The 26620-nt window shown below is 42.1% G+C and overlaps 1 protein-coding gene across 2 annotated transcripts in view; it reads right to left on the reverse strand.

Annotated features, from left to right (window-relative positions):
• RHCG (Rh family C glycoprotein) overlaps positions 1 to 26620 on the reverse strand; it is a 339386-nt gene that overhangs the window by 12622 nt on the left and 300144 nt on the right. For both annotated transcript variants that reach the window (XM_085644447.1, XM_085644446.1), the window contains exon 9: positions 21307 to 21380. In XM_085644447.1, coding sequence (XP_085500573.1) covers positions 21307 to 21380 — 74 coding nt within the window. The remainder of the gene's footprint in view (positions 1 to 21306; positions 21381 to 26620) is intronic.

The following is a 26620-nucleotide window of genomic DNA, read 5'->3' on the forward strand; positions in this document are numbered from 1 at the left end:
TTCACCTGAAGAATACTTTCCAGATGTGGACGTAGAAGTCCTGTTAACATACCAAGATCATAATAATTGGTTTAAAGGTGCCCTCCCCCACACCACAGCGAATGTGAGACTCGGTCCGCTCAACAGAGAAGGCGCAACCTGGCCAGTCCTATCTGCTTACACACCGCATCCAGAGATTGATACTTTGCCAGCAGCAGAAATACGTGCACTTTACAGAGATGTAATAAAACTATACAGAAACCTTACACAGTTTGTAATGCGAACACTTACAATTCAACCTGCACAGATTACTCAAGCTGGTTCAACCTCAAATGACTACGAAAAATATCAGCCCACAAATGCTGAATGCGATTATGGAAAGAATGGCCACTAAATGTGAGCAACTGGTGTTCTGGATAGCATAGAAGATAGCACAGCTTAAAGCAGTATTTCCCTATACGAGCCTGCAGGACAAACACAGGATACTAACAATTTGTTTGCCAATGGGGATAGCTCCCCTGATAGAGGATTGTACCACTTGAGGCACAGGTTACGCTACAGTTTATATCAGAACTCATGGTACCCCCGACAATAGCAGTTATACTAGATGTATTGAAACAAATACAGAATAAGTATGGGGTAGAACCTGACCTGGACTTGGGGATGAACCAGATGGGCAATTTTGTCCAGGTATCAGCAATTATATTAGGTAACATAAAAGGGGAGGCAGCAGCAGTGGCTATAGGCCAACGCCTGAGGGAAGTCACTCCTGCACAACAAGAGTGAGAGCTACCTAAGATTATCGAAGAAACCTATGCTTCACTGGGTAGAGATAACTTGGGAGCTAGACTTGGGACACCACAAATAGCGGGTAATTCTGAAAAGGATAACTCAAAGCAGTCACCCTATTCTTCTAAAAAGAAATGGGATAACAAACAATTAAACAATAATAAGCAGAATACATCACAATCAGGAGGTGGGTCTCCTCAACAGGAGCCCTCTGGAAAAAGATATAATCTTGGAAACCGTGATAATATGAAAAAACCTGACAGGTATAAGGATACTGAAACATGTTTCTCTCGTTCCTCTCAGAGTTCATCAAAACACTCAGAGAGGGAAGGATGCTCAGGACACAGATCAGAAGAGCGAGTCAAGCCGAAAGGGGAGACATCACACTTCAGACTACATTATCAAACAAGAAGATGAAATCAAAACTAAACCTCAATTTAAAAACAAGAAGGTAGCTTGCCTTAAAATAAGAAAGGCCCAGACTACCGAGGACTCTGCTTCTGAACAGGGTATGGGCTCTGATGATGCTAGACAGTGCAACAGAAGTAACAACAGCTCGCCAGAACCTGATGGAATTTCTGGTGACAGCAGCGTTGACTGAACGTATCACGGTGGAAACACTGGATACAAGGGGAAGAGTCCCACATCGTTTATACAAAATACGCTCCAAATGGAGGATGACATACTCAGAAAAGTGAAAGGTCTCTTTTGAGATGACCTGACATATGGATACAACATCTTTTTGGCTGAAAGTGATTGCCCGCCTGAGTTTGTTATGGAGTGCCCTAAGGTGGAAAATGTAATTTTACCGGCTTTCTCCGACCTCGTTCCAGAGTCACTTAAATATTCATACGCACAGGATTGGGCGTTAGTGCTAGCTACCGCACCTTACCGCAATCATGTAAGTTGGAATGCTGAGTCACCTCACCATGAAATCCCATTTAAATCTGCTCCTACTCCACAGAGGCAGTACCCAATAAAACATGACACAGAGAAACAAGTAAGGGAGATCTTAAATAAACTTGAATACCAAGGTGTGATTGAAAACTGCACCTCTTCCATGAATAATCCTTTGTTTCCCGTAATGAAACATGACTATTTATACCATTTAGTTTTAGACTTCAGGCATTTAAACACATGCACATGAACATTTGCAGTACAAAATGCACACAGTTCAGCATTAATGAATAACATTGTGCAGAAAAAATACAAAACAACACTTGATATCTCAAATGGATTCTTCTGCCAAAATATAGCACCTGGATGCAAATATTTGACAGCATTATCAGCCCTCGGCTCTCAACACCAATTCTCTAGACTGCCTCAGGGTATTAGAATAGCCCAGAGTTGTTCTCAGCAAGAGTAACAGAGTTACTACAAAATCATGATGAGGAGGCATTGTCCTACGTAGATAATATTTATCTGATGGATGATGAGTTATTGGAACACTTGAACAGAGTAAACAACATAATCCTGGGGTTTGCCACTTTGAGCTACAAATTTAACTTAAAAAATCAAAATTGCCCACCTCAATGTCCTACTTTTGGGATATGAGCCATCAAGTGGAGAGAAACGCCTGGCAGCTCATTCTTTAGAAAAATGTGTGCTCCTCCAACCTTCAAAGGCTCTGAAAAGTTTACAATCCATTTTAGGATTCCTAAATTTTGTCAGAACATAAATTTTGGTTTATGTTGAAAGGGTTAAAACTTTCTATGACCTAATCAGACCTGATTTTTCAGTCCAACATTGGACACCGGAGTACACAGAAATTATCCGTTCCGTACAAGCTGACAAGATAGCTTCCAAACACTTACACACACGTAAATACCACTAATTTGGGGGATCGGTGTAGTCGTAGGTCAATCAGGGTACACTTACATCACTTTCAATGAAGGTGAAATGGTACCCCTAGCATACAAATCACATTTGTACGCAAACGCTGAAATGTGTTTTGCAGCCATAGAAAAAAAACCTGACAGCAGTACAAACTGCTGTAGTACAAACTGCTGTAGTGAGAAAAAGAGCACTAGCACAGGGGAAAAGCATAATTGTCATGACTCCAGTACCAACCTTAGAGGCTGTGACCAAAGCAAGCATTCCAAACTTGAAAGCCCTGCATCTGCAATGGATACAATGGGCTAATTCTCTCACTGAAGCAGATGGAGACTTCAAATTTGATTCTACCTTAGAAACACCAGCATTCCTGTCGGGTTGTTCCAATAACCCTATATAGGATCTGCACGTTTAGACAACATAGATTGTGGGATTGGTGTCCAGGCAGCCCCACTGGGTATGTTTGCTTGTATACCAGCTAGATCACAATACCACTAGAAACCCCTCTTACCAAGGAGAGAATAGTGCAATACTTTTCGCTCAGTCACTCGTGCCCACTTTGTCTCAGAGAGATACACAGAATAAATGGTGGGGACGTTTTCGATAAGCATTTATTGAACCCGCGTCAGTCTAGTGTAAAATAGATGTGATGAAACAACCATTAGACAGAACCAGATATAAATGATTATAAGCACCATCAGAGCAAAAGGATGGTAGATTTCTACCATAGTGCTAAAACAATGAATACAGGCAGGTATATAAAATACAAAACAGTAATAATGCGTACTCCTATGATGCGGCCCTAAACTAGATGTACTTAAGTGTACCTAGCATGTATGTAGGTGTACAGCCAAGAATCCCTCTTGGATAAATTCATCCCCATTACCTGAAGTGAGAGACTGTGGGACCCGTCTTGGTCTCGAGATGGACACCCCGGGAGGGTTGTCAGACCACAGAGAGCGGGAGTGTCTGCATGCAGGAACGTCAGCATCTTGAGTCAGTGTGTCATCATGGAAGTCCTTTTTCTCCTTTCCCTGCCTCAGCAAAAATATGGTGTTTATATTCCCAAAGTGGTACCCTCAGGGGATCCACCTTGCTGTGTCATGTTGACTTAGGATGACTTATACATAGTTATTATGCAGGTGATGGTAGTCCTGCTGAGTTTCCAAGAATTCTCATGCATAATGAATGAGGCTAGCTTTCACGGAAAACCCCCATGCCCTGTAAGCAGTACCGTAACTAGGTAAAAGGTCAGTCCCAAGAACCGTTTTGTTGTGTAAAGGCAGGGGAAATATAGGTGAAAGGTTTGTTTGCTACCTGTAATGAGAACAAATCGGCCTTTTTCCAAAACAAAACCAAATTGGAATAAGAAACATTGTTTTGTTTGATTTTTCCTTCGGCTCTCACTGAGCACCATGGCTTTCGATGTACTCAGTCAGTCTAATCATATATTGACTCTTTAGTGAACTTATAAAGCTTTTTAATTCTAATAACATCTTTATTACAGATAATATGTTTTTAGATGTTTTTAGACCCTGGTTTTATGTCTATGTTTTTAGGCTTTTTTAGCAGGCTTATTTTAGCATTAGTTGACCATGTCGACCTTCAGATGAGGAGTGGGTGTTATTTTCCCTAACCTAGGCCTAAGTAGCAAAGCAACATATTAACTACATTTGTTCTACCTTGCTCTGCATAAAGGTTCTAGCACTGAACCTTTTCCCAGTTATGTGCTGAATAAATGTCAATTGATTTCCTTTAAACTAGCCTCATTTATTATGCATGAGGATTTTTTGTAAAATCCCCTGCACATGACGTACATAACAGGATTAATATACTCTGTACAAAAGTAATCGCTACCTTCATCCTAGGGTGACAGGACTACTTTGCATACTTACAATTATTAATGTAGGCTCATCTATATAATCGTACTCACAACATATTGATTGTGGTACAATGCCCAAGGCTACCTTTTTGGTATAAAAGAACTGCACCTTCACAAGGTTACTAGAGGAGATGCTTCTATGCTGACTCAAGACACTGAACATCCCGGCACGCTACAGCTTCAACACGCAGTGGTCTGACATCCCTTGCGGGGTTTCCAACTTGTGACCAAGATGGGGTCCTTCATTCCCTCCCATCAGGTAATGCAGTTGGCTCTTTCCTAGGAGATTCTTGGCTTTACACCCACATACATGCTAGGTACACTTAGATACATATAAGGAGGGCCCGCATTGTAGAAGTATGCTTGATTAATGTCATGTTTATATGCTGGCCTATATTCGCTGTTTTACCACCATGGTAGAATTCTACCTTCTATTTATTGTTGGTGCTTGTAATCTCTTACGTTAGCTTCTGTCCATTGATTGTTGCAGCAAACATGTTTTATAGTAGAGTGATGCTGGTTTAATAAATGCTTATTGAAAAACATCCCCAACCTTATTCTGTGTATCTCTCCGAGAGTAGTGAGCACGATTGACTGAGCAAAAAGTACTATACTGTTTCCACGATCCCTGAAGGTTCAAGGGTTGTCATGTTCAATGGTTGCCAGAAACTATGCGGTCCTTGGTAAGGTTAGGGAGCAATGGTGGCACTGTGAGTTAGCTGAACTATAGGCCAACATATCCTGCAGGGTGGTCCAGAATCAGTCTAAACACCAATCCCCTAGTTTAGGCTGTCCAACAAATAAACCGATCCTATGTATTTTTAGGAACTACAGTACACTCCAGGCCACTTTCCTCCACTTCACTCTATGCCACTCTGCTACACTCTACTCTAATCCATTGTACAGCACTCAACACCACTATATGGCACTTCATTTTATGCCACTGTACTCTACACCACTCTACTCTTCTCTGCACCACGCTTCTCTACGTGACTGCACTCTGCGTCACTGTACTCTACTGTCCACCACTCTACTCTACCCCACTTCCCTCTACGCCATTCTACTCTACGCCATTGAACTTCACTCTACCCCACTTCACTCTAAGCCACTCTACTGTGCACCACTATACAGTACGCCTCTCTACAGCATCCCACTTCACCCTACACCACTTTACCCCTCCTAACTCTACCCCACTTCACTTCACCCCACTTTACTCTACGCCACTCTACTCTACACCACTCTACTATATGGCACTCTAATCTATGCCACTGTACTTTATGTCACTATACAGTACTCCATTCCAATCCAATATACCCCACTCCAATCTATGCTACTCTGCTTCACTGTTCTCTATTCCACTATAGGCCACTGTAGCCTATGCCACTGGACTTCACTTGGCACCACTGAACTCTACACCACTCTACTCTACCCCGCTTCACTTTACCCCACTCTACTCCACTCTGCCACTGTACTCTACTTTGTACCACCCCACCCTACGCAACAGCTCACTACGCCACTGTTCTCTATGCCATTCTGCAGTACTCCACTCTACTCTATCCCACTTCTCTCTACCCCACTTCACTCTTGCCCACTTCACTCTCCGCCACTCTACTCCAACCCACTTCACTCTACCCCACTTCACTCTACCCCACTCTACTGTACTCTGCACCACCCTACTCTACACCACTGCACTCTATGCCACTGCACTCTACTATAACCCTCTTTACTGTACACCTCTCTTCTCTGTGCCACTCCAATCTATGTCATTCTACTACACCCTACTTCACTCAACCCCACTTCACTGCACCCCACTTCTACTTGACACAACTCTACGCCACTCTACTATACCCCACTTAACTCTAGTCCAGTTTACTCTATGCCACTGCAGTGTATGCCACTCTACTGTACGCCCATCTACTCTACCCCACTGCACTCTACCCCACTTCACTCTAAACCACTTGGCTCTAGGCCACTCTACTGTACACCACTCTACTCAATGCCAGTCTACTCTATGGCACTCTAGTGTATGCCACTCCCAGTCACTGTACTTTAATATATTCTATGCCACTCTCCTCCACCCTACTTCACTCTACCCCATTTCACTCCATGCCACTCAACTCTACGCTGCACCAATCTACTCTACACCACTGCACTCTATACCACTGTATTCTACTCTGCACTAGTCCACTCTACGCAACTGCACCACACACCACTGTACTCCATGGCACTCTTCTCTTTTCCATTTCACTCTATCCCACTTCGCTGTACCCCACTTCCCTCTACGCCACTTTACTCAATGCCACTCTAATTTATGCCACTTCACTCTACCCCACTTCACTCTACACCATCCGCTGCATGCCTTCTATCTCTGAGAATAGCCCTCCCTGAGTCTCATTCCTGTCTGCCTCAATCCTTCTTACTGAAACTCTGCAGTCGGCTGATACCTCATTTCATAGATCACAACCTCTCCTCTTTAAAACCCTGTCCGTGTATTCTAACATTACGTAATCTCGGCCAGCCTATCTATCTCACCAACAATTTACCTGAAGGCCCAGTAATGATCATACCTACTTGGAATTAATATATAGCACATTCAGGAGTAAATGCATGCAATTTTTCTTGAGAGCATATGACCAATCACAATACCTAACAACAATCAGAAGATTAACCACTAACCCTGGGTTCCAGAGGAGAGTGCTTCTTGTCGTAAAGCACTTGAACACCTTGTCAGGTGTAAAAAGTGCTATATAACCAAATTATGATTACAATTAATCTGTGCCCCTGCAGCCTATGCCACTGCACTCTCACCTACTGCACTCTACTCTAATTCACTTCACTCTACTCTGTGCCACTATGCTCTATGCCACCCTACTGTCCCCCATTTCACTGTACCCGAATCTCCACTATGAGAATCTACTATTCTCTTGTCTACTTTACGTTACTCTACTCTACCCCACTTAACGTTAGCCCACTTTAGTGTATGCAACTGTACTCTATGCCATTCTCCTATACCCCACTCTGCTCTACCCCACTTCACTGTACTCCACTTCACTCTACCCCACATGACTCTAGGCCACTCTACAGTACGCCACTCTATGCCACTCTACTAAAAGACACTCTACTGTATGCCACTCTACTCTATGCCACTCCAAGTCATTGTACTCCACAGTACTGTATGCCACTCAACTCCACCCCACTTCACTATACCTCACTTCATTCTATGCCACTCTACTCTACTCTGCACCAATCTACTCTACACCACTCTACTCTGCACTACTCTACTCTATGCAACTGCATTTTACATCACTGTACTCTATGCTGCTTTACTGTAGGCAAGTCTACTCTAACCCACTCTACTGTACTTGACTTGACTCTACATCACTTCACTCTACACCACTTCATCTACCCCACTTCTCTCCACCCCACTTCACTCAATGCCACTCTACGCCACTCTACTCTATCACTATCACTGTGCTCCACTTCCCTCTTGTCTCCTTCACTGTACCCCACTTCATTCCACCCCACTGTACTTTGCACCACTACACTCTACACTACTGCACTCTACTCTACCCCACCCCACTTCACAGCACGCCATCCGACTCTGTGCCATTCTACTCTATGCCTCTCTACTGTACCCCATTTCACTCAACCACACTTCACTGTAACTGTACCCCACTCTACCCTATGCAACTCTAGCCCAATTAACTCTACCCCACTTCACTCTACTGCATTCTACTCTACGCCACTTTACTCTGTGCCACTCGATTCTACCCCACTTCACTCTAACCTACTTGATTACATCACTGTACTGTAGGCCAATCTAATGTTTGTCACTCTACTCTACCCCACTTCACTCTACCCTTCTTCACTCTATCCCACTTCACTATAGGCACTATCCTGTATTCCATTCTACTTTACACCACTCTACGGCACTCTACTGTATGACACTCTACTCTAAGCCACTCCAAGCCACTGCACTCCACTCCACTCCACTCTAAGCTACTCTTCTCAACTCCCCTCTATGCCACTGCATCCTACGCCACTGGTCTCTACTCTGCATCAACATGCTCTACTCAATGCCACTCAACTCTAAGGCACTCTACTGTACCACACTTCACTGTACTTCACTTCACTCTTCGCCACTTCACTTGACCCCACTTCATCTACCCTACTTTACTTAATGCCACTCGACCGTATGCCACTCTTCTATATGCAGCTCTGCTCTTCCCACTTCACAGTACCCCACTTCACTCTAAGCCACTGTACTTCACGCCACTTCATTCTAACCTTCTTTAATCTATCTTATGTCAATGTATGGCAATCTACTCTATGGCACTCTACTCTACCCCACTTCACTCTACACCACTTCATTCTAACCCACTTTACTCTACACCATTCAACTCTTTGCCATTCTACTCTAAGCCACTCTACTATACCCCACTTCACTCTAGCCCACTTTACTATACCATTTCACTCTCCACCATCCTACTGTACACCACTCTTCTCTACACCACTCTAGTCTACTCTGTATCACACTACTCTGCCCTACTGCATTCTATGCCATACCACTCTATACCACTCTTCTGTAAGCCAATCCAAGAAACTCTACTCCACCCCACTGTATGCCACTCTTCTCCACTCTACCACATTCTACACCACTCCATGTCCTTATATGTCATTTCACTCTACTCTAGGCTACTCTACACCTCATCGACATACCCCATTGACATATGGTCAATGGGGTATTTTAGCTATTAATCAATTGGTACAAATCATGCATTAGCATTGTTGGTAGGAGCAGGAATCAAGGGATGGAAAATGTAGTTTCCTCACCATCAGACTTTGGCATTTTCACCTCCAGCAGCACCAATGAGTGCTGACATTTAATATAGCTCCATTGTTCAATCAATTGCACACAGGCATGTGGGCCTGGTATAGGCTCTTCTTTTCAATTGCTGCAGAGCAGCCCTGTTCACGATAATTGCCCTGCCTACGTTATTATATTCTCTCTGAAATTACCCTTAGTAGCTTCCCAAACCTTCTTTCATCAATCTCAGAAGACAGATCAAGGATGTATTGTGGTCGGATAGGATGCTAAGGGTCTAATTCAATAAATATGTCTAGTCATCATTCGATGGTGAGCCGGGGAGGGCAATGTCTACCTGAATTGGTGGTACAGATGCTCTATATTAATCATTGGCTTTTGATGACAAGCATGATCCAGGCTTTAGCCTTGAACTTGACATAAAGGATGAGAAAGATATGCTGAAGATGCTCTATGGAGCTGATCTCTCTCTCTTCCCTCATTAGCTCGATTGGCTATTAGTAGCTAGCGCAAGGCGCTGAGATGAATTGGATGGGACATCCAACTTACTAAAGGAACTCCTCTGTAGCAGGAATGCTGGCTGAAACAGGCAGCTAATGATGAGGGAATCATTTCTTAAGATTGAATAGGTCTCTCTAAGATTCGGGATATCTGGGAAAACAAGAGCATTAGTCCATTCAAGGAGTTGAGAAAAGACTTTGCCTTGCATGACTCACAGTTTCTCAGGTATTTGCAGTTCAGACACATTTTGCATGCCAACAGGTGGACAGGCCAACAGGTGGAACCCGACCGACTTACTGAAATTAGTCGAGTTTAAGCTAAACTGACTTTCACACTCTTGAAGGTGAAGGAAAATTCCCATATATGACGATTATTACCTGCAGCTGTTGAACTCGGATCACTGAGTCTAAAACACCATCCCACTTTCCTCAGCCCAGCAGAGTGTCTCCACCAATAAGATCAGAGACGCTGTGCATTTAAATGTGGATGTGCGAATTACAGAGATGGTTGAGGCATTTGAAAAAGGAATTTATCCGAAACGCGTCATGCCAACCACTACACTGAAATAAAGGGAGTTTACCTGAGATTCCGTTGGCTCTGATCTTTCTTAAAGAGGAAGGAGTTTGTGTTTCATGTTTAGTGCGGGCCACAAGCACTTACAGAGCCCCATTCACGTGAGGGTCGGCGTATCAGTGGCACATCTTGTTTGTTCTCAACGTTCTTGGGGTAACGCTGACCCGCCGTACCTCCCAACGGGACTGTTCTGTTATTCAGAGACTGTGACTTCACAGTACATACGCATACTTACTCAAGTGGTGCGTGTTGCAGAGTCGGAGGGGTGTTAAACGGCTGAATGTGGATCCAGATAACTTGTACTCCCGTCATGGAATAATATCTACATACATCCACGCATGAAAGGCGGCGCTGCAGGCCCGGCCCACAGGGGCAGCACTGACGATTATTACCTGCAGCTGTTGAACTCGGATCACCGAGTCTAAAACACCATCCCACTTTCCTCAGCCCAGCAGAGTGTCTCCACCAATAAGATCAGAGACGCTGTGCATTTAAATGTGGATGTGCGAATTACAGAGATGGTCGAGGCATTTGAAAAAGGAATTTATCCGAAACGCGTCATGCCAACCACTACGCTGAAATAAAGGGAGTTTACCTGAGATTCCGTTGGCTCTGATCTTTCTTAAAGAGGAAGGAGTTCGTGTTTCATGTTTAATGCGGGCCACAAGCACTTACAGAGCCCCATTCACGTGAGGGTCGGCGTATCAGTGGCACATCTTGTTTGTTCTCAACGTTCTTGGGGTAACGCTGACCCGCCGTACCTCCCAACGGGACTGTTCTGTTATTCAGAGACTGTGACTTCATAGTACATACGCATACTTACACAAGTGGTGCGTGTTGCAGAGTCGGAGGGGTGTTAAACGGCTGAATGTGGATCCAGATAACTTGTACTCCCGTCATGGAATAATATCTACATACATCCAGGCATGAAAGGCGGCGCTGCAGGCCCAGCCCACAGGGGCAGCACTGACGATTATTACCTGCAGCTGTTGAACTCGGATCACCGAGTCTAAAACACCATCCCACTTTCCTCAGCCCAGCAGAGTGTCTCCACCAATAAGATCAGAGACGCTGTGCATTTAAATGTGGATGTGCGAATTACAGAGATGGTCGAGGCATTTGAAAAAGGAATTTATCCGAAACGCGTCATGCCAACCACTACGCTGAAATAAAGGGAGTTTACCTGAGATTCCGTTGGCTCTGATCTTTCTTAAAGAGGAAGGAGTTCGTGTTTCATATATATATATATATATATATATATATATATATATATATATATATATATATATATATATATATATATATATATATATATATATATATATATATATATAAATCATTGGTAACTAACACTCCAGACCCTTTTATGTGGCTTGAAGGAGAAGTGGGAAGGGGACTCAGGACAACTGATGGAAGCAGAGTGGAAGGAAGCAAAAACGGCACCGAGGATGTTGGCAATTCCGAACTGTCTGCTATTAGTGTAGTTCATATACCTACATAGAGTGTATTATACACCAGAGAGATTGAGTAGAATGTGGGGCGGGTAGGGAACAGATTGCCTCAGATGTAGGACGGGGATGGACACATTTATGCACATGATTGAGAATGCCCAATTATAATGACACACTCGTCCCAAATCCAAGGGAAACTGGGAAATGTGGCCCTGAGATATGGTCACCAAACTTGCATTTCTAGGACAGATGGATGACTGCGGAGGGACGAGAGTCATAAAAGCATTAGTGGGAATTGGTCTTTTTCTTGCTAAACATGATATTGTCCATTGCTCGGCATCAATTACCTCCCACCTCTTCAGTAGTGGAGTGGGTGAGGAGGAGGAACATATGTGCTCAAGAAAGTGTATTTGAATAAGGAGTATCCAGATAAGCACTAGAAAATATGGGAGCTTTGGTTAGACTATTCCAGTGAACAATATATCTAATTGAAATGAGCCAGGTGCTGAGAGAGTAAAGCATGTTGGACATTATGGGAAGAGTCTATCACCTAGCAATGTATGAGTGACTCTGTAATTGAACTGTGAGATGGTGTGCATGGGTGTCTGCATGTTTTGGTGTTTTTTACTATAAAATAAAAACAAACTGGTTAAAAAAACAATATTGTTGTACTATAACTCTCCCTATGGTAGCTCATAATGTTTGACAGCTACTTTGACCCTCTTTCAGTGTTGTCCTGACAGGGTTCCCCAGTTCCCAATATCTTGGGTCCATGGATCTGACTTCTTATTTCAATGTGGCACTGACTGGATAGGTGGACCCATGGCTGTTAAGATTCCTGGAAATGATCATAATCCTTTTAGCAGCACTGTCAGAAGGATGTAATTAACTGATGTTTAGCGCACTGGTAAACCTGAGTAAGTGAGAAAATGTGGAGTGATCTTCGATTGTTTGTGAACTTGACTTAATTTAAAACTACCAGAAATGCTCCTGATGGGAAAAGTTACTATTTACAGAGAAAACAGGACAGACAGTAATTGAAATTGTATCTATAAATAACATTCCTAAATATCTCATTGGAATATGGACATACATGGTAATTGTCTTGAGAAGACCACGTGAAGTGCCAATGCTTCTCCTGGTTGGCCACGACCTAACATGTGGCAGCAACAGAGAAACGAATATTGTTTCCTAATGTGACCATGCACAAAATAGAGTGAAATACTGCTGAAACTGCATTGTGACTAATTCAGAGAAGTGATTTGACATCTAAGAATGATCCTCTAACATCTTCATGGATGTAAAGCCATGCTTTCCACCTCTGACCTGCCTCTCCGTTAAGAGCATTGTCAGTGCTGCGACCCACCTGTTTAAAGGATTAAAGAAGATTGGTAGATTTTCTCCCAATCTCAGAGATTTCCACTGCCTCCAGTGCCTACCTGCATAGTCATCATAGCCTCCTGATTCATTTTCAAGACAGTGACTCCAGACTGCTCTCCGAGAATAAGATCTCTTGTGGCCTACACCACAGCACCAGCTTAACCATCTCCTGATAAAAACAAGTGAAGGAAACGCCGTCTCTTGCCATGCACCTAGGAAATTTAATTCCTGTAAAGTCTGATAAGCTCCTTCTCTCTTGTACTTCCAGAACTAACTTAAATAATATTGATGCAAGCAACATTTTGCATTTGCATTATCTCCATTCTTTTGAGCAGGAATGTAGATGCTTCTTCCCAACATGTTGATCTCCTTTTTGCATCCCACTCTGATCTACAGAAAGCCTTTGCCTTGCAGCTATGTTTGCAATCTAAATAAATACAAAAATGTAGTCATTGTGAAAACGTAAATGTCACACCTATCCTACAGTTGCCTACACACAGCCATAGGTTTTATAAAATCCATAGAAAGACTTAAGGATCTCTCAACTGCTTTATAGGATACAGAAAGAGTGAGAGGGTAGATACATAGATAGAGAATGAATGAAGAAAGAGAGACAGAGCCAGATAAGAGAACATAAACAGAGAGAAACAGAAAGAGGGCGGAGAGAGGTGAACTGAAAGAGTAAGAGTGAAAGAATAGAGTGTGTATGTGTGTTGGTATCTTCCATTTAAATAAAAGAAAATTCAAGATTCTTGTCAGTGTCATTTTACTTGGCTACCTTATTGTGAGAAAATCATCCTTTTTGCTCTTATCACGCCAATTCCTTGACTGATACTGGTGGTAACAGACTCTAACTTTGTCCTAGACTATGCTAACCAGGCACAGGGCCAGTGCCATGATTAAATAGGAATATGGCAATTAGGTATAATTACAATTGGCAATGATAGATCCTAGAAAATAATAAGGCAAGGGAGGTTCAAACTACCTATAAGTCTATAGTATATAATAGGGCAGGGAGGTTTAGAGGCCCAGTAGAGTTTCTGCACTGGAGTATGCACTGCTGTGTTGCCTGCTCTCATTTTTAAAGGCAGCCCTTCTTTGCAGACTGTCTTTAAAAGTAAATTAAATGCAAAATCAACTTTGGAATTTAAGGCACTTGCAAAGTGGCAATCTACCTTATTTATACATATAAATCACCCTTAAGGTCTCCCCTAGGTGCCCCAGTAGTGGGGTGTCATGTAACTATAAGCAGGGACATTATATATGTTTATAAACACAAAAGGGGAGGGTGGAGGCTGATTAGAACCGCACCAAACAAATATTAGTGGTTAACGTAAATAGCTCAAAGATAGTGCACGAAACCAGAGAGTACTACCCTCTTTACTCTCAACGATGTGGGACAAAGTCCTACAACAACATATGGATACACGGGAGGTTCAGCACTATATACTTTCATAAGGTCTCCAAATACCTATACACTTTTGTATCTATTCCAAGTAACAAATAAACTTCTGATAAAGCATACGACACATATAACATGTAAAGATTTTCTTCTTTATTGATTTTGAGTGAAGATTTCTTCCATGTCACATTTCATATTTTCATAGCCATAGCCAACGCGTTTCGTCTCCCATGAGACTTCTTCAGGGCTTTTTAAATCCGGCGCCCGATCATCGGGCACCGGATTTAAAAAGCCGAGGTCAATACGCACACGGCTTCGCTGAAATCATGACCTGAGTTGGTGGTTACCAGACGTCACAAATAAAACCTGCATCGTGGAAACCATATCCAAAAGAACGGCAAGACAGAAAAGAATTATACTCACCATATTATTGAGCCCTGAAGAAGTCTCATGGGAGATGAAACGCGTTGGCTATGGCTATGAAAATATGAAATGTGACATGGAAGAAATCTTCACTCAAAATCAATAAAGAAGAAAATCTTTACATGTTATATGTGTCGTATGCTTTATCAGGAGTTTATTTGTTACTTGGAATAGATACAAAAGTGTATAGGTATTTGGAGACCTTATGAAAGTATATAGTTCTGAACCTCCCGTGTATCCACATTATATATGTTTTACTGCAAAAACGTGCAACTATTCAATTTATCATAACTAATAGGGGAAAAAAGTCATAGGACTTTCTTCCCTGTGAGCCAAAATCCAGCCTTCTAGCAGCCGAATATGTCCAACCATGACCTGGCCTGGATTTCAGGTTCGGAGCTCAAGACTTCCAGTAGTTGACCGGGAGTTCCGCTAGGGAACCCACTGCAAATCTGGCCTGACGAAGTGCCTTGCTCGCTGTTGAGAGAAAATCCTCCAGAAAAGTTTCTAAATTTTGACCAGAGTCTCCCTCTTAGTATATCCGACCAGGGCTCCATCATGGTCAGCCTCAAACTATGACTCTGTCCCAGTCAAGAGCGCCCAGATATCCTAAGTTGGCGCTATATGTTTTAAAGCACTAGAAAGTGTTTATTCTTTAAAAAATCATATCTCTAGTTCCCTATTGTTTTGGTGTCATCCTAAAGAAAAAAGTATGTCCTATTTCTCTAAAGTGAAGTGGGATGTTTAATGTGTGTTATGTTTTACTTATTCAATGTATTGGTGCTTTTAGAATGCTTTGCATGCCTGTCTCCTGAGTTAAGCCTACCAACTCGCAGCGAGGTACCAAGGGTTGCACCAGTGGCTAGTGTATCAAGACGCTGACTGGACCTTATAGTGCATTGGTGGCCTTATTGCTAGCGGTGAGTGCATACATACCGCTACTAATAATCCACCTTCTAACACATATCAACACTATTAAAAGGTTCATTGTAAGACAGGCTAATCCATACTAGCTAATTACAGCGTTCGGAGAAGCCATGGTATGGAAAGCTATATAAAACACGTGATAAATGTAATCATATGTAACCCCAATGATTATCCTTTCGTATTAACCTGTTTTGGAAAAGACTAAACATTTTTTATGTTATTGTCAGCAACCAAAGATTTTTTTTTTTACTTCAAAATCAAGAAGACAGAAGATAAGAGTATTGATTTTTATAGTGAAGCACTGTAGAATATATTCAGGGATCCTAGAGTGGTTAATTATATTCTTGAATGGCAAGACTCGCCTTCCCAGAGCCCGATTTTACCTCTCCCTTTGGGACATTTTTATCAACGGCCGGTTGGTTTGGCCAGGCCCGCTTTAAGGAATTCTCATTTTGGCCTGCAGACGGCTGTCTATAATGTTGCAGTTGCCAACTCCTTTGGCATACTGGGCAGCGAGGTTTGACTAGTCCCTTGTGTGGGGATTACAGGTTTAATACATGGCGGGGCCAATGCCACCAAGATGGTGGGGGAGAGTGTAGAGGCTGGTCTTCCCACTGCTTGTTATCTAAACACATCTATGACTTCCTCTGGCTCAAGTATTGGTAATCTTTCCGATGACGTAGGTTTGACCCTGGTGACTCACCGAGGCCTTCCTCCAGGTCCTGAAATTGTACCCCGTAGTTACTTTGGGGATGTCAACTCTGGCTCTCTAATTGGGTCATGGAATGTAGCAGGGTTGGGCAGCAAACTCTCTAATCCTGACTGGGAAGCATTGGTAGATGATTATGAGCTATGACTCTTTCAAGAGACTTGGATGACGACTTCTCCGGTTAGGGCTGGTTTCGCCTCCTATAGTATTCCGGCGGTGCAGGGCCCCAGGGGAGACCCTCGGGGGGGGGTCTATGTATCTGGGTGGCTACCCACTTGGGGTGTACAGTGAGAGTGATCCACTCCCACTCACTAGATATTCTTTGCATTATTTTGAAATTTGGGGACGGTACCTCGGTACTGGTAATCAATATCTATCTACGGCCCACTCCACTACGGTTGGGACTTTCTATTCTTAACGCCCTTGATGACCTGTTGACTTTGTTTTCTGCATTTGCCTACAAAGTCATTGGGGGTGATTTTAACTGCCACTTTGAACCCCTGGCTGGTATCCCCTCTATTACTTCTGAGGAAGATTCAACCTGGGATATTCAGGACTGCCTTATGTATTCTGCTATACGTTTAACACCATTGGCTATTGAGATCAACAAGCTCTTAGTTATTCACTCTCTTCGAGCTTGTAATGGCAGACTTGTACCTGATGCCCCGGGGAAGTGTACTTATAATAGATTGGGCAAAAGCTCAACTATTGACTACATTTTGGTAAACGTGGAGTTTTGGCCCCATCTCAAGTCTTTTACCATAGTGGACAGGGCTGATAGTGATCACAACCTCCTTAGATTGGAATTACTGCACTACTTGGGCCCTAAACGAGTTCCAGGGATCCACAACCAATTCATAGCACCTAATCTAACAGTGGTGGCAGGTGGTCGTCGTATCAGGTGGTCAAAGTTTTTGACTACCCCAGATAAAATCGCCGTACTTTACTCCCATGTGGCCAACCTCCTAGCTGAAGCATTTGTTCTCACGGAGGGTAGACAGGATCCATTATATTTCCACGAGCTAGAGATTACCCACACTAAACTTATTACTATGGGCGGCAGTTTTTTTTATATTGCGGCCAACTCCAAGCCGAATGGGGTGAGGAAACAAGTTAACTGGTTTAATTCTAGTTGCAGGGATGCAAAACGGGCACTTATGCGGGAGGTGAAAAGTGGTACCCCGCACAGTATTAGAGGAGCCAGACTCTTGTATAAATCCATAACATCGGAATCTAAAAAAGACTGGGAGGCTGCCAGGTGGGCTAGTATAAAGGACGCCCTGGATAACCATGATTCCTGGACCTTCTGGAATTTAGTTAGGTGTGTTAGACAAGAGGGATCTTCTGCTATAACTCCCGGCTTGAGTGAAGAGGTTTGGCTGAGGCATTTTAAGCCTCTTTTTTTTCTCCCGACAAGTGATATCGTAGTTGAATCAGCACCAATTTTGACTGGTTTATCTCCCCAAGTGCTTAATGAAGTATAGGTGTCTGACCCACCACTCTGCACTTCTTCTGAACTTCAGGCTTCCTTAAAGAGTCTTTCCCCTGGTTAAGCTCCCAGCTTAGATAGGATTCCCGGGGATTTATTTACAAGTGAACCGCTGGTTTGGGTGCCATACCTACATTTATATTTTAATGCAATCTTCCTGGGTATGGACATCCCTTATACTTGGAAGGGCGCAGAAATTATTCCCATCCACAAGAAGGCCTCTCAACTAGACCCGGCAAATTATCGGCCCATCACCCTTATTGACGTCTTACCGAAAGTGTTTGCCCGTCTCTTATTAACAAGGCTTGAAAGTTGGACGGATGAACATCATATCCTATCCTCCCTTCAAGCGGGCTTTCGCTTTAGGGTTTCAACAACTGACCAACTGTTAAGGTTACAGCTTGTATACTCGAAGACGGTGCTTTTGGGGAAGGGTTCCCTCTACCTGATCTTTGCGGATCTTACATCCGCATTCAATCTGGTTCAGAGGGACAAGCTCTGGTCAATCTTGTTTGAGATGGGTGTTCCCCCATACCTTTGTGACCTCTTTAAGCGTCTCCATTCTGGAACGTATGCGAGGGTCCGCTATGGTAGGAATGGTGAGCTCTCTGCTCCCTTCCCGGTAGACAGGGTTGTAAGGCAGGGGTGTGTGTTGGCTCCCACTTTTTTTCCCCTGTTTATCAATGGTCTGATTTCACATCTATTGGGGGCAAAAGATCTAGACTCTCCGATTCTAGCAGCGCGCAGAATACCTGCCCTAATGTTCGCTGATGACACCCTTCTACTTTCAAAATCTCCTATGGGTGTCCAGCGAACTTTGGAGGCCTTTTGTTCTTTCTGCCGCTCTAGAAATCTGGAGATATATCTCTCAAAAACCAAATTTATGGTTTTCAACTCTAAACCATCAACTTAGCCCCACCCACACTTAGAGGGATGTATTTTGGAGAGAGTCTCCACTTTTGATTATCTGGGAGTCACCCTGAATGATAGGATGGAGTGGGATTCCCATATGGTTATGGCCAACCTTAAGCTGACTCAATCAACAGGTGGAATCCTAAAGGTTTTTAATGAATGTTCCTATAAACCTCTAGGTCCCCCAGTTGAAATATATAGGGCATAGGCTAGGGTAGCGGCTCTATATGGCGTAGAGCTTTGGGGCCATGTTGACACCAGCTCTATGTCCATTACTGAGAATAACTTCATCAGGCGTCTCTTAAACCTTCCCAAGAGTACTCCTTTGACCCCTCTAAGATTGGACTTGGGATTGACTCCTATCCAGGAGACCATCCTACACCGACCTTTGCTATATTGGAGGAGACTCTGGTCCACTCCAGAGCTTCTAAGCTATAAGGAGGAGGAGATCGATCTACTGTCTATAAGGGGATCGGGCATCATCTTATGGCTCAAACATGTAAAACAGCTCTGCTATGATTGGCATAGGGAAGATCTGTGGACTTCGCCTGAAACATCTTGTCCTTTGATTAGTAAGAGGGCATTGGGGGTTATTCTTAAACAGTACCACCTGAATCTCCGTGATCTGAATTCTAGCATGGGAAGGTTGTCCCTCCGATTTCTGGAGGTGAAAGATCACTATTTTTGTGAAAAATTTCTGGATGACATCCAGCCCTCGCTAGCAAAAAAATGATACCTTCAATTCAGACACGGATCTCTCCCACTGCGGGCCTTGTTAAACAAATGGTCGGGCTCTTCCTCCATGTGGAGCCCTTGCCCTGGTTGTGACTCTGTAGAAGAGACCGATCTGCATGTTTTGCTTTTTTGTCCCTTTTACATCGGGGCACGAACTAAATGGATTGTTCCCCTCTGTAAATTGAGAGGCCTCGGGGACTACAGGGAGGTTTACAGATTATTAAAATAAGACACGACCCCTGTGTTTGTATTCGCAACTTCGAGATTCTTCCTTTCTATGTGGTATGCAAGAAGTGCAATAATCAAGTTAAAAGGTGTCTAGTTCTATGACGCTTTACCTTGATATTTATTGTACTCCAATTGGCCCTTGATTGTCTTAATGTTTTATCCTTTTAGTATATTTTATGTATTTTAATTAATGTATTGTGGAATAGCATGATTCATGAACCCCTATTAATGTGCAATAAGTATTGTATATATGTGCTTTTATGGTTTTTAACCGAAAATAAAGCTTTATGATGATGATGATGATGATGATGATGAATTGTGGCTTGACATTATCTTTTAGACAACATGCAACTTAATGTATTATGCAGTAAAAATATTTATTCCCAATAATAATCGAAATTTACCTTATCACACTTACTGTGATCCTGCCTCAGCCATATGACAGTATTCTGCTATTTAGCTTGGTACATTTCTCCAAAGATGTTATTAGTCACTCCTCATTAACAATTTATCTCTGTAGACGTGTTTTTTGCTAGTGCAATATTTCTAGTGGTGTGCAAAATTTGCATATATTGATTTTCCATAAAATGTGAGAAAAATTCAGTGTAATTACTTGAAATGTAATGCAAAACTGGCAGTTGGCATTGTATTTTATTGTGAAATGCATCCTCATGAGCATGTTTTAGGTGGCTGCTCAGCAAGATTTTTTAGTTTTAAAAAACAAACTCTCAAACCAGGAGTTTGTTTAAAAACATAATACTGATGCCCCTTGGAGTTTTCCCCCAGGGTACAAATGTCATTAGTATTTTTTTCTGTCAGCGACTCCCAACTTTTCACTGGTGTCCTGAACAGAAAAAGAAATCAAAGTACTAGCTCTAAATAGGGCAGGTGGTCTGATGTTCTTACACCAATCGCCCCTACTCTGCCAGGCCATTGGTGGTAGGTTTCCAACAGCAGGGCCATTAAGGGTACTGATGGTCTGCCTGACACAAAATTTGTCACATTTGTAGCAGAGTACTCTGTCCGTCAAACTTGAACCATTGCCTAATATACTTCTTATAGTTCAGTGTGCATTTTTACTTTTAGTTACATCTGTCTATAGGTCATCTATGTAGCCAGTGAAGAACTATGAGGTTTGAGGACACAAGTATCATACAAATGAAAACAAAATGGTTCAGCCATGATGCACACAGTTACTTTTTCTGCAAGTGCTTCTAGATCTTGTCCTTGTCTTTTTTGTAGAAGGTGAATTTACGATTGCATCTTACCTCCCAATATACAGCATCATCAAAGCAATTTTCATCAGCAGGTTCACCCCAGATGGGCAATTTCAAAATGAAACCTTTAAAAAATAACAAAGTATTTTTTCAGGATACAAGGAACACATCTGTTACTACTATGATATCAACCAATTAGATATAAGGATTATATCAGAAACAGGACATGCTATTTGACTAACCAGAATTTTTTTAATACCACAATGTGCATTTGTAGAGTACAATGTTCTCCCTCAGAGAGATCTGTTAGACATATGGAAAAATAAGAGATGTGTATTGTTACCCAACACAATGAGACTCATTTTATCAACCTCAGAAGGAAAAAAGGCTGGGTTGATCCAAAATGTTTTGAATCCATGACCAAGGGGTCAAACACAGAGCCCTGCAATGGATGCATTTTTGAGACACCAAACCAGGCAAATGGAAAACCACACATAGGCCTGACTCAGCATTTTGTAATATGTAAAGTAGTCCTATGGTCTTACTACTTTATGTACTAAACCTTTTTATTAACTAACCTTTGTGCAGAGATCTCTGCTACATGTTTGAGATCTTCACACAAGTAGGTGTCTGTTTTGGTAGTAAATCTGGGAGGGACCATTGTAGTGAGTGGAAAATGGGCAATATGTACTTCTAAGTGGGTGAGGTGTAGAGAGGAGTAAGTAGAGACCTAGGAATGGCATACAAATACAAACACCCATCCAAAAAAGAGAATGCTTGATATGGTAAAGTTACTACAGCAAAAAAAGGTACCAAAACAATAGTTAAAGTAATCCAGCTGTGCTTTGGAGTAGGTTTAGCACAACACATGGTCACTAACTGGTATTGCACCTCACTCATATAGAAATTACTGGAGGAAGAGGCTTAATATATAAATACTTAAATTATTTTCTAAAAATAATTAACTTAAACATTTCTATAATTAATACAAATTTAAATTATTTTAAATTAATACAAAAACATAATTACATGTAATACACATTGATGTAATATTAAATTAGTAGGGAGGGTGGTTGTTTGTAATTTAGATTGTTTTTTTATAAATGGATGTATGTAAATATTTAATAAACATTTAATTTAATGAGTTTATGAATTATAACATTATTTATTTTAGTTCCAGGTTAATGATAATCATTCTAAAGTATGTAAATGTTTATTTCACATTAAAATATGTTTAATATTATTAGAATAGCTCAAAGTTACTATTTTTCTCAGCCTGCATGTGGAAAATTACTTGTAAAAACTCTACAACCATAAATAATTCTTTCTTAGATGCCTCCCTCCCCTTAACTGCCTGAGTGGAGAGATGTAATGCTGTATGTAGGTGTAAATCTACACTCAGAAATATTAAATAGGTGAACCCAAAAAACAACAGTAAATTTACACATAAGCAATCTATACATGCAACTTTTCCTTTCTAAATAGGGCCCAACATTATTTGTCTTATTACTGCAGTTTGGATTCTGCTTAAATGCACCAAAATAATGCATCACTGATAAAAAAAACGGGCAAAGTCCATGTATCTAGCCTTTTTAAAATAATAATACCAAACACATAATGTCTCATGCTATATGCTCACACCATCCTTTTCTTTACACTTTTAATTCAGTAAAAGATACAATACTCTTACAGATAAACACACAAGAACATCATAGTAACAGCAGTGCTGGTAGTAGTGGTGGAATGGTAATGGCTGTGATGGTGGTAACAGTCATGGTGATGATAGACAGACTATTGGTATAGAAGTAGCAGTGGTGTTGGTGAAGAAGGTAATAATATCACTGGTGTGGTAGAGTGGTGGTGATAGTGGCCGTAGTGGTTATATTGGTGATAGTGTTGATATTAGTGATAATTGTAGCAGTGACAGTGGTGGTAGTTGTGGTGATGGTGTTTATAGTGGTGGTGGTGATGGTGTTTGTGATAGTGGCTGTGATAGAAGTGGTCATATTGGCAATGCTGGTAATAACAGTAATAATGTGATAGCAGTCACGATGATAGTAGTGAAACTGTTGGCAGTGGTGGAGGTAATGTTAGTGGAGGTTGTGGTGGTCATAAGGGTGGTAGTGTGTGGTGGAATTTGGTGAGTGATCATGGTAATAGTAATGGATGGTAATGCTGGAGGTAATGGTAGTGATGGTTGCTATGGTGCTGAGTCTGTAATGGTGGTGGTAATGATGGTGGTATTGATAATGGTGATATTGGCTGTGGTGGCAATGACAATCCTGATAATGACAGGTAGTGGTGATAATTTTAACAGTGCTGTTGGTAGTAGTCAGACATTACTTTGTAAAGATAACATTGGCAGTGTGTAACATTTTGTGAAACATTACCTTACCAAACATGCTGGCTCAGCAGTAATAAGGAAGGAGGGGTAGAACAGGAGCAACAGTGAAGTACAAAGAATTAGATAGAGCAGGGGTCAGGATTACTGTAAGCAGCAATGAAGTCCTCCAAAGGAAGGTAAGGTACAGCAGACAATCACAAATTGACACAGACTCTTTTGCCTGACTAAAATGTGTGTGGAGACAAAATGCTGTCTCTTATACGGCCTGAAACGTCTAACACTAACTGGAAGTCCTGTAAGCTGATACACAAAGTGATTCATATTGTTTTCAAGACAATGTCTGAAGAGCGAGGGGTAAGTCTCCCACTCAATATATGCTGTCCTGTGGGTGAGAACTATAGTTTGAGCAACACTTCAACAAACCATGGCTAAAAGACGTTGACAGAAAGTGCTTCTCTGTATCTATTATTGCCAAGAATATGGTAATATAATAGTGGGCTAAATCTAGAAATCATAACTAATAAATCACTAATCAAATCCGATATTAAAATGTTACAAAAATATTACAACTTAGAGATGACTTAGGCTGTAAATGAAACTGCCTCATTATAACAAAAAAAGTACAGCTTCTGTAAAAAAGAAAACCCTTAGAGAGACTTAAAAGCACATGGCACAAAAAAATCCATTAATCCAGCCTCTTGAAAAACTGGAAACCAAACGAAAAGATGAAAAAACATGTTTTCAAGGCTATACCCACATTTTTCAGGACTGAGGTCAAAAGAGAAAAATAAAAGACCCAGGAACCTTTTTGAACTCGGGAGGAAGTCAGCTAACTGCTAAATCTCTCTGGATATTACAAACACAGAAGACTATTGCAGAAATTCTCCCATTCATTGAAGATAAAATAAAAAGGATTGAGCTCTCTCTGGCATCTCTCAGCCAATTTAAGGTTGCACGACTTGCAAGTCTTGCAGACTTCTTGTCTGGGAAGCTTGCAGTTATGAAAATATGTGTACTTATCTTTTGTTTCTGGGGTACGGTACCTAGCAACGTCTTTGGTGCTTTTGCTTCAAGGTGAGCAAACTTTGGATGTGTTTGTCTTAAACTTCGGTGTGTTTATGTGTTGTAGCAAATGGTTTGGCATTTGGTGACATGGAGAGCTTTTGGTAGTGGGTAGATGGATCTTTGGTTGTGTGGAATGTCCTTTTTATGTTAAGGCAGGTGTGTAGTATCTAAGTGAGGTATTTGTTGTTCAAATGTAGCTTGCATGAGTATGATGACTGAGAGATGGAATATGTGCTGCAGAGTTTTCTGATTGAGTGAATATTCCACCAGGTGTCAGTGATAGAGTTAATTAAAAGGCCAACTGAGCTGCATTAACATGTAGCTCCTGGCGAAGTTTTTCTTTAGCTGGAACCAACCGCAGCCTATCTGTATGGGCAGAGGGACCATGCCCCCACCTTTTTCCCCTACAAAAAAGTGTCTGTCATGCTGAAAAAAGGTTAGCCTGACACGGTAGTCACAACGGGTCTTCATCAGGACTGTGTGTGGGGGTTGGGAATGGGGTGTCTTTTAACAGCCTAATGGTAAGAAGTAAATGGTTATAAGGTGTGTAAATTGCTTTGTTGAAGACCCGTTGTGACTCCCAAAAGGAGCACCTCTTTGGTTGAAACGTCGACGATACACCTAGGCTCAGACCAACCGCGTCCCTGCACAAGAAAAGCATTATTAGCAACCAGGGCACATGGTTACTATGCTAGCCTCTGTATAAATAACTTTTCTCCTGTCCCCTGTATATAATCCCTGAATCACTCTGTATATACTACACAGATTGTTCACTCACTTGAGCACATATGTCACAAGAGCACCAAATTATCTATTTGAATTAATTAATTCTGATATAAATGCAAAGTGGATATGCATTCAATGTCTTCCCGTGATTTTTTACAATCAATGTATACATATCTATAGGTGTGGGTGATTTACATGTCTTATGAATAGTTTTATTGTGCGACACTTTGTACGTATATGAAATAACTCCTTGAACACCCTACAGAACCTGTTTTTCTTGATACTTTATACCCAGGTTCTGAGGGACACCGGGTCGCCCCTTTTCTTTAGATACTCTGCCACCAGCATGTCATGGCAGGGATGGTCATTGGCCTAGCAATACTCCACCTGCTGGTGGAACTGTGCTGAATTTGGTGGAGTTCTTTGGTAACTCAGCAGATTTCCACAGAGTGAAACTCCGCGAGCTCAGCCCAGGCCTAAAGTAGATGTTGAAGCAAAATTGCACTCACACCAGTGCATTATGAACCACCTTAAAAGTAATAGAGCATATTCTATGGGAAGCTTTCCTCACTTGTCCAGACCCACCCCTCTCATTCCTGAACAACTCTCTTAAACAAGGCATTGTCCCCGATACCCTTAAAAGCTCTGAAATTGTGCCGATCCTGAAGAAGCCCAGCTCAGAGCCTCTGGTCTTTAGCAACTACTGCCCCATTTCCCTGCTACCCTACTTAGGCAATGTTAGACCTGGCACCATTGGCGTGGGTCACCCTCCCACTTTTGTCTGTGCCTCAATGTATTTTGTGCTGGTGTTAGCTGCTCAGGGCCCTGTGCCACTGCCATCCAGTGCCACAGGGCAAGTGCTCCCTATGGGAAAATGTATTATGTGAATTGACTTCCATGTTTGGCTATTTGGTTTACTATCAGTCCCTAGTAGAATGCACCAGGGGTGCCAAGGGCTTGTATATCCAAATGCTGCTAGTGGGCTTGCAGTACTGGTTGTGCCACCCACAGAAGCAGCCTGGTAAAATGTGTCTAAGGTCTGCCATTGCAGAACCTGCATGCAGTCTGGTACTGTCATGCTGAATGGGCAAGTGTCCCCACTTGCCCGTCCCTAAACCTTCCCTTACCTTCATGTTAGTCACCCCTTTGGTAGGCCCTAGGGCAGGGTGCATTGTAAGGATAAGGTAGGACACGCCCTGAGGTGTGTGGCATGTCCTAATAGTGAATTAC

The sequence above is a fragment of the Triturus cristatus genome, chromosome 3_1 (genome assembly GCF_964204655.1).
Source record: "Triturus cristatus chromosome 3_1, aTriCri1.1, whole genome shotgun sequence".
Taxonomy (NCBI): Eukaryota; Metazoa; Chordata; class Amphibia; order Caudata; family Salamandridae; genus Triturus; species Triturus cristatus.